Consider the following 13,108-nt stretch of genomic DNA (forward strand, 5'->3'; position numbering starts at 1 on the left):
CGAAATCTTTGGGTGTCCCACGATTCGATTATAAAACGATTTTTTCGATTCAACGCGATTCTCGATTCAAAAACGATATTTTTCCGATTCAAAATAATTCTCTATTCATTCAATACATAGGATTTCAGCAGCATCTACCCCAGTCTGCTGACATGCAAGCAGAGTAGTAGATTTTTGTAAAAAGCTTTTATAATTGTAAAGGACAATGTTTTATCAACTGATTGCAATAATGTACATTTGTTTTAACTATTAAATGAAACAAAAATATGACTTATTTTATCTTTGTGAAAATATTGGACACAGTGTGTTGTCAAGCTTATGAGATGCGATGCAAGTGTAAGCCACTGTGACACTATTGTTCATTTTAATTTTATTTTATTTTTTATAAATGTCTAATGATAATGTCAATGAGGGATTTTTAATCACTGCTATGTTGAAATTGTTACTAATATTGATACTGTTATAATAAAATATTCATTTTTGTTTCACTACTTTTGGATTGTTCTGTGTCGTGTTTGTGTCTCCTCTCAATTGCTCTGTTTATTGCAGTTCTGAGTGTTGCTGGGTCGGGTTTGGTTTTGGAATTGGATTGCATTGTTATGGTATTGCTGTGTATTATTTTGTTGGATTGATTAATTAAAAAATAAAAATAAAATAAAAATAAAAATCGTTTTTTGAAAAATGAGAATCGATACTGAATCGTACAATGTGAGAATCGTGATTTGAATTCGAATCGATTTTTTCCCACACCCTTAGATATATATATATATATATATATATATATATATATATATATATATATATATATATATATGGTTAGTATTTAGTAGATGATGTAGTGATATATAAGTGGATAAAGCAGGTCCTCCATCAGTCAGTTTGCAAGCGCCATAGAACATTGGTGCTACAGTACTTAGCTAGTTGACTTACTCAGGTGATACTAGTACTTATCTAGTTGACTTACTCAGGTGGTATAAGCACTTGGTGAGTTGACTTACTCAGGTGGTACTAGTACTTGGCGAGTTGACTTACTCAGGCGGTACCAGCACTTGGCTAGTTGACTTACTCAGGCGGTACTCGCACATGGCTAGTTGACATACTCAGGTGCTACTAGCACTTGGCTAGTTGACTTACTCAGATGGTACTCGCACATGGCTAGATGACTTACTCAGGTGGTACTAGCACTTGGCTAGTTGACTTACTCAGGTGGTACTCGCATTTGGCTAGTTGACTTACTCAGGCGGTACTCGCACATGGCTAGTTGACTTACTCAGGTGCTACTAGCACTTGTCCTAGTTGACTTACTCAGGTGGTACTAATACTTAGCTAGTTGACTTACTCAGGTGGTACTAGCACTTGGCTAGTTGACTTACTCAGGTGGTACTAGTACTTGGCTAGTTGACTTACTCAGGTGGTACTAATACTTAGCTAGTTGACTTACTCAGGTAGTACTAGCACTTGGCTAGTTGACTTACTCAGGTGGTACTAGCACTTGGCTAGTTGACTTACTCAGGTGGTATAAGCACTTGGGAAGTTGACTTATTCAGGTGGTACTAATACTTAGCTAGTTGACTTACTCAGGTGGTGCTAGCACTTGGCTAGTTGACTTACTCAGGTGGTACTAGCACTTGGCTAGTTGACTTACTCAGGTGGTACTAGTACTAAGTTAGTTGACTTACTCCGATGGTACTAGTACTTGGCTAGTTGACTTACTCAGGTGGTATAAGCACTTGGGAAGTTGACTTATTCAGGTGGTACTAATACTTAGCTAGTTGACTTACTCAGGTGGTACTAATACTTAGCTAGTTGACTTACTCAGGCGGTACTCGCACATGGCTAGTTGACTTACTCAGGTGGTACTTGTACTAAGCTAGTTGACTTACTCAGGTGATACTAGTACTTGACTAGTTGACTTACTCAGATGGTACTAGTACTAAGCTAGTTGACTTACTCAGGTGGTACTAGCACTTGGCTAGTTGACTTACTCAGGTGGTATAAGCACTTGGGAAGTTGACTTATTCAGGTGGTACTAATACTTAGCTAGTTGACTTACTCAGGTGGTGCTAGCACTTGGCTAGTTGACTTACTCAGGTGGTACTAGCACTTGGCTAGTTGACTTACTCAGGTGGTATAAGCACTTGGGAAGTTGACTTATTCAGGTGGTACTAATACTTAGCTAGTTGACTTACTCAGGCGGTACTCGCACATGGCTAGTTGACTTACTCAGGTGGTACTTGTACTAAGCTAGTTGACTTACTCAGGTGATACTAGTACTTGACTAGTTGACTTACTCAGATGGTACTAGTACTAAGCTAGTTGACTTACTCAGGTGGTACTAGTACTAAGTTAGTTGACTTACTCCGATGGTACTAGTACTTGGCTAGTTGACTTACTCAGATGGTACTAGTACTAAGCTAGTTGACTTACTCAGATGGTACTAGTACTAAGCTAGTTGACTTACTCAGGTGGTACTAGTACTAAGCTAGTTGACTTACTCAGATGGTATTAGTACTTGGCGAGTTGACTTACTCAGATGGTACTAGTACTTGGCTAGTTGACTTACTCAGGCGGTACTCGCACTTGGCTGGCATTTCCACTGCACAGTACCTACTAGCACATTAGCTGGTCGACGTAGTGTTAATTCATGTTTGTGTTGCAGGTGCTGTCACACAACTTGTGTACCGTCATGAAGATCCCACACGACCCCGTGGCTCTGGAAGAACACTTTAAAGACGACGACGAGGGCCCGGTCTCCAACCAAGGCTACATGCCTTACCTCAATAAGTTCATCCTGGACAAGGTGTGCGCTCACACTACACAACATCAACACAACACTACATTACTACACCACACCACACAACTACATTACAAGAGCTACACTTAACACAACAACTATGACATTAGCATCACACTTTAACTGCACAACACAACAACTACAACACACTACAGACTTAGACTTAATATTGGTTGTCGTGGCGATGACACACCGTACATGAGTACGATATACACAGACAATAATGAACTTGTGTCAATGTACCTAATGTTGTGGCCTTTGTATCAGCCTGTGTCAGGCTGGTATCGAACAACGGCTGATTCATTGCGATGCGTGTCTGTCCCTTTCCTATTTTTTTTTTATTTTTTTTTTGTTGCCCGTTGTCTCCACGCCTGAGACAAGAACCTTATTCGTTTTGAAAGACACTTTATGAGAGAACACCGTCACTTTGATGCAGGAAATGCAAAAGTAGTGACGTAAGTTCAGGACGTGTTGTCATCACACACACACACACACACACACACACACACACACACACACACACACACACACAGAGCGATAAGGCAACAGTAAAGTTGGGAAACTCCACCCTGATACATCAGGAAACTTAAAAGTACGTGTGTGTGTTTGCACGAATGACGACACACAACGATTGTAAGGGTACATGACTGCACGAAGCATCACATTGTGTACATGAATGACCTCTTAGGTTGTGTGTGTGTGTGTGTGTGTGTGTGTGTGTGTGTGTGTGTGTGTGTGTGTGTGTGCGCGCGCGTGACGTCAGTAACCTGACACCGAGAGGTCAAGTCAATCTGCAGTGTGAGAAAAACGATGCTTGTGATGAAAGAGGAAGTGTTTGGATCCTAATGATCATGTGACGCGGCAGGCCTTGCCCACAACGAGCACTGGTAGTAGTAACCGTGACGATGCAGTCTCTACTTTACACGCTCTAGAACTGGGGGGGGGGGGAGTTGGTGGTAGCGGGGGTGTATATTGTAGCCCGGAAGAGTTAGGGATGCAAGGGATTCTGGGTATTTGTTCTGTTGTGTTTATGTTGTGTTACGGTGCGGATGTTCTCCCGAAATGTGTTTGTCATTCTTGTTTGGTGTGGGTTCATAGTGTGGCGCATATTTGTAACAGTGTTAAAGTTGTTTATACGGCCACCCTCAGTGTGACCTGTATGGCTGTTGATCCAGTATGTCTTGCAGTCACTTACGTGTGTCTGCAGAAGCCGCATACATCATGTGACTGGGCCGGCACGCTGTTTGTATGGTGAAAAAGTGGACGCGTCGACAGGTTGTAGAGGACGCTAAAGGCAGTGCCAACACGGCACGCCCTTAATATTGTTGTCCGGGTGAAAATCGGGAGAAATTCGGGAGAATGGTTGCCCCGGGAGATTTTCGGGAGGGACACTGAAATTCGTGAGTCACCCGGGAAAATCGGGAGGGTTGGCAAGTATGATACAGACGATTGCATGAATTGTTTGCCAGGGATGTCATTTTTTTATTCTGTTATTTTCGATTACATTTTTTGCTATTATTACTACTGCTATTCTCTCAATGTTATGTTTTTATTCATTAGTCATGTAGTATTTGTGTTTTATTTTTACAACAAAATATGTTATACTATTTTTAGATTAGGTAAATTTAGTTATTCTCCAGTGTGGACACCTCAAAGGCTGCGTTTTTCCTGAAAAACATTAAAATGTTAAAAACTACTAGCACCAAAGCACTTAAACAAATTAAAACATTTAAAAATACAAAAAACAAAGTACTGAAACACATTAAAACATTCAAAACTACAAGAACCAAAGCACTGAAACACATTAAAACATTAAAAACTACAAAAAACAAAGCACTGAAACTCATTTAAACATTAAAAACTACAAAAAAAGCACTGAAACACATTAAAATGTTAAAAACTACAAGAAACAAAGCACTGAAACACATTAAAGTGTTAAAAACTACAAGAACCAAAGCACTGACACACATTAGAATATAAAAAAAACTACAAGAACCAAGGCACTTAAACTACTTAAAACATTTAAAAATACAAAAAACAAAGCACTGAAACACATTAAAACGTTCAAAGCTACAAGAACCAAAGCACTGAAACACATTAAAATATTAAAAACTACAAAAAACAAAGCACTGAAACTCATTTAAACATTAAAAACTACAAAAAACAAAGCACTGAAACACATTAAAATGTTAAAAACTACAAGAACTAAAGCACTGAAACATGTTAAAAACTACAAGAACCAAAGCAATGTAAAACATTAGAATATTAAAAAACTACAAGAATTAAAGCACTGAAACAAATTAAAACATTAAAAACTACAAAAACAAAGCACTGAAACACATTAAAATATTAAAAAGTACAAGAACCAAAGCACTGAAACACATTAAAATGTTAAAAACTACAAGAACCAAAGCACCAAACCCATATAAACATGAAAAACTACAAGAACCAAAGCACCGAAACACATTTAAACATGAAAAACTACAAGAACCAAAGCACCGAAACACATTTAAACATGAAAAACTACAAGAACTAAAGCACTGACACACATTAAAATGTTAAAAACGACAAGAGCTAAAGGACTGAAAGGCATTAAAATGTTAAAAACTACAAGAACCAAAGCAACGAAACACATTAAAACATTAAAAACTACAAGAACCAAAGCACTGAAACACATTAAAATGTTAAAAACGACAAGAGCTAAAGGACTGAAACACATTAAAATGTTAAAAACTACAAGAACCAAAGCACCGAAACACATTAAAACATTAAAAACTACAAGAACCAAAGCACTGAAACACATTAAAATGTTAAAAACTACAAAAATTAAAGCACAGAAACACATTAAAATGTTAAAAACTACAAGAACCAAAGCATTGAAACACATTAAAATGTTGAAAACTACAAGAGCTAAAGGACTGAAACACATAAAATACTAAAAACTACAAGAACCAAAGAAGTGAAACACATTAAAATGTTAAAATCTACAAGAACCAAAGCACTGAAACGCATTAAAATGTTAAAAACTACAAGAACCAAAGTACCGAAACACATTTAAACATGAAAAACTACAAGAACCAAAGCACTGAAACACATTAAAATGTTAAAAACTACAAGAGCTAAAGGACTGAAACACATTAAAATGTTAAAAACTACAAGAACCAAAGCACCGAAACACATTAAAACATTAAAAACTACAAGAACCAAAATTAAAAACTACAAGAACCAAAGCACTGAAACACATTAAAATGTTAAAAACTACAAGAGCTAAAGGACTGAAACATATAAAATACTAAAAACTACAAGAACCAAAGCACTGAAACACATTAAAATGTTATAAACTACAAGAGCTAAAGGACTGAAACACATTAAAATGTTAAAAACTACAAGAACCAAAGCACCGAAACACATTAAAACATTAAAAACTACAAGAACCAAAATTAAAAACTACAAGAACCAAAACACTGAAACACATTAAAATGTTAAAAACTACAAGAACCAAAGCACCGAAACACATTAAAACATTTAAAACTATAAGAACCAAAGCACTGAAACACATTAAAATGTTGAAAACTACAAGAGCTAAAGGACTGAAACATATAAAATACTAAAAACTACAAGAACCAAAGCACTGAAACACATTAAAATGTTATAAACTTCAAGAGCTAAAGGACTGAAACACATTAAAATGTTATAAACTACAAGAAGCAAAGCACCGAAACACATTAAAAACTACAAGAACCAAAGCACTAAACACATTAAAATGTTGAAAACTACAAGGGCTAAATGACTGAAACACATAAAATACTAAAAACTACAAGAACCAAAGCACTGAAACACATTAAAATGTTAAAAACTACAAGAGCTAAATGACTGAAACACATTAAAACATTAAAAACTACAAGAACCAAAATTAAAATCTACAAGAACCAAAATTAAAAACTACAAGAACCAAAGCACTGAAACACATTAAAATGTTGAAAACTACAAGAGCTAAAGCACTGAAACACATTAAAATGTTAAAAACTACAATAACCGAGCAAACGATAGCAACAACACTTAAGAGATGTACAGCGTCGTTACATCCATTTGACCAGCTGGCTTCAAACAGTTAGCTATTAGCATGTAGCATTCTCTTCCTCTCCCCACATCGCCCCCTAGTGTTTTGGAGACACACGGCATACAACCAACGATGGCATTAGAGCTAGATGTCTTTCCCATACATGAATTTAATTGTGACGACTAGCTGTATTTAACGAGTGGTCAGAGCTTACGTGATTACTCGTTTTTTATTTCTCCCACAATATTATTCTTCATCAATGTATGCAAATTAAGACGATGACATCATCCACATGTCTCCACCACCACAACTAGATTGCAGTACTGCGGGACTTGACAAAGAAGTGTGAGACAAGGAACTAAGGCCCAACTATTTAGGGAATCTGACTGTTGTCGCTGGTTCACACGGTCCTCCACTTCATCCATTTGTCTTCGGACTTGAATCCCAACCGGCCACAGCGCAATTGTACCAGCACTCTTGAAAGACCCTGTAGGGTCCGTCTTTGAAGTCCATGTCTTACTGCACTCAAGACCGACAGGCCTCATTCTGGCAACAACATGGGTCTCCACGGAAACGCAGCCAGTGACTCATCGGTCCGTTTCCAGCACCATGACAAACAAAAAAAAACCTTCAGTGGAGCGTCTGTGTTTTGAGGAAGCTGACTTTTATTTTGGTAAAAAAAAACAACTAAACATGTAAATGTCACTAATCTCTGAGCCTTTTTGGGTGGAGCAGCACACGTTTCCACAAATGAACACAATAGTTTGTTGCGTCACATCCTGTGTGTGCGTGTTATCGCTTTTAAATGAAAAGTTTGTGCAAATTCAGTACTTTTCATATGCTGCGTTCCATTTACTTTGAAAATTGGAAGTCAGAGCTGGGAATGACGTCACAGCTGAGTTATTAGTCAAAGTCAATTGATTGATTGATTGATTGAGAAGTTTATTGACATCTTAAAGAATGGCCATGTGTAACGTGCATCCTAGCTGTAGTTTTCATTACTGAATTTGAAGGTGTTCAAATTGCCATGTAAAATTGCTAATGCTAATCAGTAGCATGTATATGGCATGGCCAATGTAAGTTAGCATCGAGCTAGCGCATTTCGAAAAGATGGCCACGTCAAAGAAAGTTATTGTTGTGCTTGCCTTGAATAGTAAACACTTTTGGAAAAATATGCGGTCCTTCAGCAACCTTCAGAGTAAATGAAGAGGAAGCAAAATGACGCAATTGTTAGCTATGTCGTACAGTATATACCATATACACGTACAGTCATTTACACTGCAGTAACATTAACATATGTATGCATATATATATATATATATATATATATATATGTATATATATATACATATATATATATATACATATATATATATATATATATATATATATATATATGTATATATATATATATATATATATATATATATATATATATATATATATATATATATATATATATATATATATATATATATACAGTACAGGCCAAAAGTTTGGAGACACCTTCTACTCATTCAATGGGTTTTCTTTATTTTCATGTCTATTTACATTGTAGATTGTCACTGAAGGCATCAAAACTATGAATGAACACATGTGGAGTTATGTAATTAACAAAAAAAGGTGACATATAACTGAAAACATGTTTTGTATTCTAGTTTCTTCAAAATAGCCACCCTTTGCTCTGATTACTGCTTTGCACACTCTTGGCATTCTCTCGATGAGCTTTAAGCACACCTGTGAAGTGAAAACCATTTCAGGTGACTACCTCTTGAAGCTCAAGTCTACATGTGCTGTGTAGACTTGGAGAAGGCATTCGACTGTGTCCCTCGGGAAGTCTTGTGGGGAGTGCTGATTGTGGCAGTCCGCTCGCTGTATGATCAGTGTCAAAGCTTGGTCCGCATTGCCGGTAGTAAGTCGGACCCGTTTTAGTGAGGGTTGGACTCCGCCAGGGCTGCCCTTTGTCACCGATTCTGTTCATATCTTTCATGGACAGAATTCCTAGGCGCAGTCAGGGCGTTGAGGGGATTGGTGGCTTTGCAGATTATGTTGTCCTGATGGCTTCATCTGGCCAGGGTCTTCAGCTATTACTGGATCGGTTCGCAGCTGAGTGCGAAGCAACTGGGATGAGGATCAGCACCTCCAATTTCGAGTCCATGGTTCTCGCCCCGAAAAGGGTGGAGTTCCATCTGCGGGCTGGGGAGGAATTCAAGTACCTTTGAGTCTTGTTCTTGAGTAAGGGAAGAGTGGATCGTGAGATTGACAGGTGATCGGTGCGGAATCTTCAGTAATGCGGACACTTGATCAATCCTTTGTGGTGAAAAAGGAGCTGAGCCGGAGGGCACAGCTCTCAATTTACCGGTCGATCTACGTTCCCATCCTCACCAATGGTCATGAGCTTTGGGTTGTGACTAAAAACACAAGATTACGGGTACAAGCGGCCGAAATGAGTTTCCTCCGTCGGGTGGCGGGGCTCTCCCTTAGAGATAGGGTGAGAAGCTCTGTCATCCGGGAGGAACTCAAAGGTAAAGCCGCTGCTCCTTCACATTGAGAGGAGCCAGATGAGGTGGTTCGGGCATCTGGTCAAGATGCCACCCGGACGCCTCCCTGGAGAAGTGTTTAGGGCAGGTCCGATTGGTAGGAAGCCACGGGGGAAACCCAGGACACGTTGGGAAGACTATGTCTCCCGGCTGGCCTGGGAACGCCTCGGGATCACCCGGGAGGAGCTGGACGGAGCGGCTGTGGAGAGGGAAGTCTGGGCTTCTCTGCTTAGGCTGCTTCCCCCGCGACCAGACCTCGGATAAGCAGAAGAAGATGGCTGGATGGATGGATGCATTTTTTTTTTTACTGTAAAATCAAATTATTAGTTACAGTGTACGTAAAAATATATATAATATCAATCAAATATCTAAGTCTCGTCATGATCAGTTCCCGACCTTAAAGCCTCACATCAGTTTAGAAGGAGAGCTGGTCAATTAAAGTCAAGTAATGACAGCTTGATGGTTGATGGCGAGGAGCAATTTTTTCCCGCCCTAACCGCGAATGGGTACGACTAGGTTCCGACCCATCTCAAACTTGAAGGTGTCATCAACATCATTTGAACCAGTTGTTATTGAGATCTGGATTTGTGGCGCCGAGTTACAAATTGCGGCGAACCACCGGACCAAAGTTTGGCGCCATGCCAAGTCCATATTTTATGGCATCTGCCAAATCCCTTCGCAGTTTATCATCGCACGTCTTGTCATTTTAACCGTGCCTCGTTTGCTCAAAGTCCCGAGGAGGAGTTTGCTAAAGTAAGACCCCTGTTTTTGGCCTAAACATGGCCGACGGGAACCGAGACGACGCACTTTCCATATCAACATCAATGGGCAGGAAATACAGAGAGTGTACTCCACAAAATTCCTGGGGGTCATCATTGACGAATACCTCAATTTCAAATGTCACATTAGCCATCTGTTAAACAAATTATCCAAATATGTTGGCCTGTTCTTTCACCTTCGTCATTATCTTCCTCTTTATGCTCTACTCACCCTATATAAAACTCTCTTTGAACCACATCTAAACTACTGTAATGTCATCTGGTGTAACACCTTCCCTACCTACCTTCACAAATTAGAATCCATGCAAAAGAAAATCATACGGGCCCTGTCATGGTCCAAGTTTAATGCCCCCACTCGACATATATTCCATAATTATCATCTCTTAAGACTGACAGAGTTCAATATTTATCAAAATGCTTGTTTAACCTATCAAGTCATTTACAGGCTGAATCTTAGGCTCTGTAGCTTGGTTCCTATCTACCATCCCCAGCATGCCCACAACACTCGTAACTTAGATCTTATATCAGGGAAACATCGTTTACTGGATTGTACCGCTCGAAGTGTTGTATGCATGGGACCAAAGATTTGGAACCGGCTTAATGAGAGCCTCAAGATGCTGTATCCATTCTCCAACTTCAAAAAGAAACTGAAAACTTACTTATTAACCACCTATATTTAATGCCTCATGTGGGGTAGACTACTGTTGTGTTTTGCATGGTTGAATGAATGTATGAATGTATGTGTATGCTTGCTTTAGTGCTATTATCTTGTGTTAATCATATAGCGTTGTTTTTTTTGTTTTGTTTTTTGTTGTTGTGCTTGCTACCATGTTTCATCATTCCATGTATATACTGTCCTCTGGACCCCCTGTCAAAAGCTTCTTCTATCAATCAATCAATCAATGTTTATTTATATAGCCCTAAATCACAAGTGTCTCAAAGGGCTGCACAAGCCACAACGACATCCTCGGTACAAAGCCCACATAAGGGCTAGCTTATTTGGGGGACCCTTTCACGTACCAACATCTTTAAATGATGATATTTCACTACTATTGTAATTGTTATATGGTATTGTGAATAAACTTGAAACTTGAACTTGAAAAAAAAAACTTCCTGTTTGTTGTCAAATATGGGGTCTTAAGACTTTTACGTGCTTTTCGTCAGGATAGACGACTGCGCCGATTTTCGGGACGATACTTAAAACTGGTGGCAGGGGCTAATTTCTTTTATAAATTTCAAGGGGGCGCTAGAATGTCAATTTCAACCCCAAAAATATAAAAACATTTTCGCCGAACTGGACGCGCTTGCAAAAAAAAGGTGAGTTTTCGTGCATGTTAGGTGCCTCTAAAATGCGATAAATAATGATAAACAAAGTAATTCTCATCGGGCCTTGGCAGCTTTCGCCGCTCGGGCCCTAATAAAAAAGTTGAAAACTGAAGATGGCTCTCAAATAGATATAAATAGGACAGCATTGGAAAATAATTGATGAAGAATATTCATCTTGACTCAGCTTCCACTTGGAAAACATGCGTTAAGATCATCACATGCTTTGACTCACTGGTGTGAGGATGTCTCACTCTGACGCTCAAACGTGGCTGCTCTGGACCAGTGTGGGGGGGGGGGGGCTGTTTAGAAATACTGTACTGCTTACTGTACATACATGGGAGTGTCTCAACTTCCTGCTTGCTCGGCTTGCCGGCTGTCTCCATGGCGACACTCTTTTTCACCCCTCCAGTGGGCCTTTTGTAACGAGCGTTCCTCCCCTTTTGTCTGGAAGTGCAACACAGATTCTTTGTGTTATCATAGAAACCATCAAAGAACATACATTGTGTAAATTGATTCACACCGTTAGACGTATTAGTCACTGGGAAATAAAGACAAATTTGGGGGGGGTTTCCTGAAAATGAAATTTAAAAGTTTGCTCTCTAGCTCTTTGAGATGAGTAAAAAATAAGCCCCTCCCACAAGTTTCACGTATCGACACAAACATCGCTGGAGACGTCTGCCGTGACGGCTCACACGTAAAAGTCTCGAGAACCCATGCCTGAAAACAATCCGGAAGTCGGCCATCCTGGTTTGCATCGGGCATTTTTAGACCGAAAAGAGGGTTCGTACTTTCATCATCATCATTTATTTTTATTCCTTTCATGAAAATGCATACTGTATATACAAGCCGTATACAGTTGACACTTTCATTGTTTGTTTTTTTTTGTTTCTTATACATTTCCATGATCAGAAAGGAGCAGATGGAAGAATACTATTGTTATATTTATCGGCCCCCTTTTTAACACAAATGATTTTAGATTACTTTATAACTGTTCCCTCCACCAACTCCCGAACTCCAACATACTTTTTAATTTTCGTTTAAAGGGGAACATTATCACAATTTCAGAAGGGTTAAAACCATTAAAAATCAGTTCCCAGTGGCTTATTTTATTTTTCGAAGTTTTTTTCAAAATTTTACCCATCACGCAATATCCCTAAAAAAAGCTTCAAAGTGCCTGATTTTAACCATCGTTATATACACCCGTCCATTTTCCTGTGACGTCACATAGTGATGCCAATTCAAACAAACATGGCTGATGGACAGCAAGGTATAGCGACATTAGCTCGGATTCAGACTCGGATTTCAGCGGCTTAAGCGAAATTGAAGAAAAAACTGAAGCTATTGAGCCATATCTGTTTGAACCGTATGCAAGCGAAACCGACGAAAACGACACGACAGCCAGCGACACGGGAGAAAGCGAGGACGAATTCACCGATCGCCTTCTAACCAACGATTGGTATGTGTTTGTTTTTAAGTGTTGTAATGTTTTTAAGCTAAATTATTGGTAAACACAGTTTATGTGTAATAATTTTACGTAAAACCGCGAGTAATGAATAAAGTTTCCATCAATTAATATATTCTGTAGACATACCCTCATCCGCTCTCTTTT

The 13,108-nt window shown here is 38.9% G+C and overlaps 1 protein-coding gene across 1 annotated transcript in view; it reads left to right on the forward strand.

Moving 5' to 3' along the window:
* The window catches only part of swap70b (switching B cell complex subunit SWAP70b), a 44,585-nt gene that overhangs the window by 5,948 nt on the left and 25,529 nt on the right, over window positions 1-13,108 (forward strand). Inside the window, exon 2 of the mRNA XM_061924771.1 lies at window positions 2,660-2,800. Within this exon, the coding sequence (XP_061780755.1) occupies window positions 2,660-2,800 (141 nt within the window). The remainder of the gene's footprint in view (window positions 1-2,659; window positions 2,801-13,108) is intronic.

The sequence above is a fragment of the Nerophis lumbriciformis genome, linkage group LG29, assembly GCF_033978685.3.
Source record: "Nerophis lumbriciformis linkage group LG29, RoL_Nlum_v2.1, whole genome shotgun sequence".
Lineage (NCBI taxonomy): Eukaryota > Metazoa > Chordata > Actinopteri > Syngnathiformes > Syngnathidae > Nerophis > Nerophis lumbriciformis.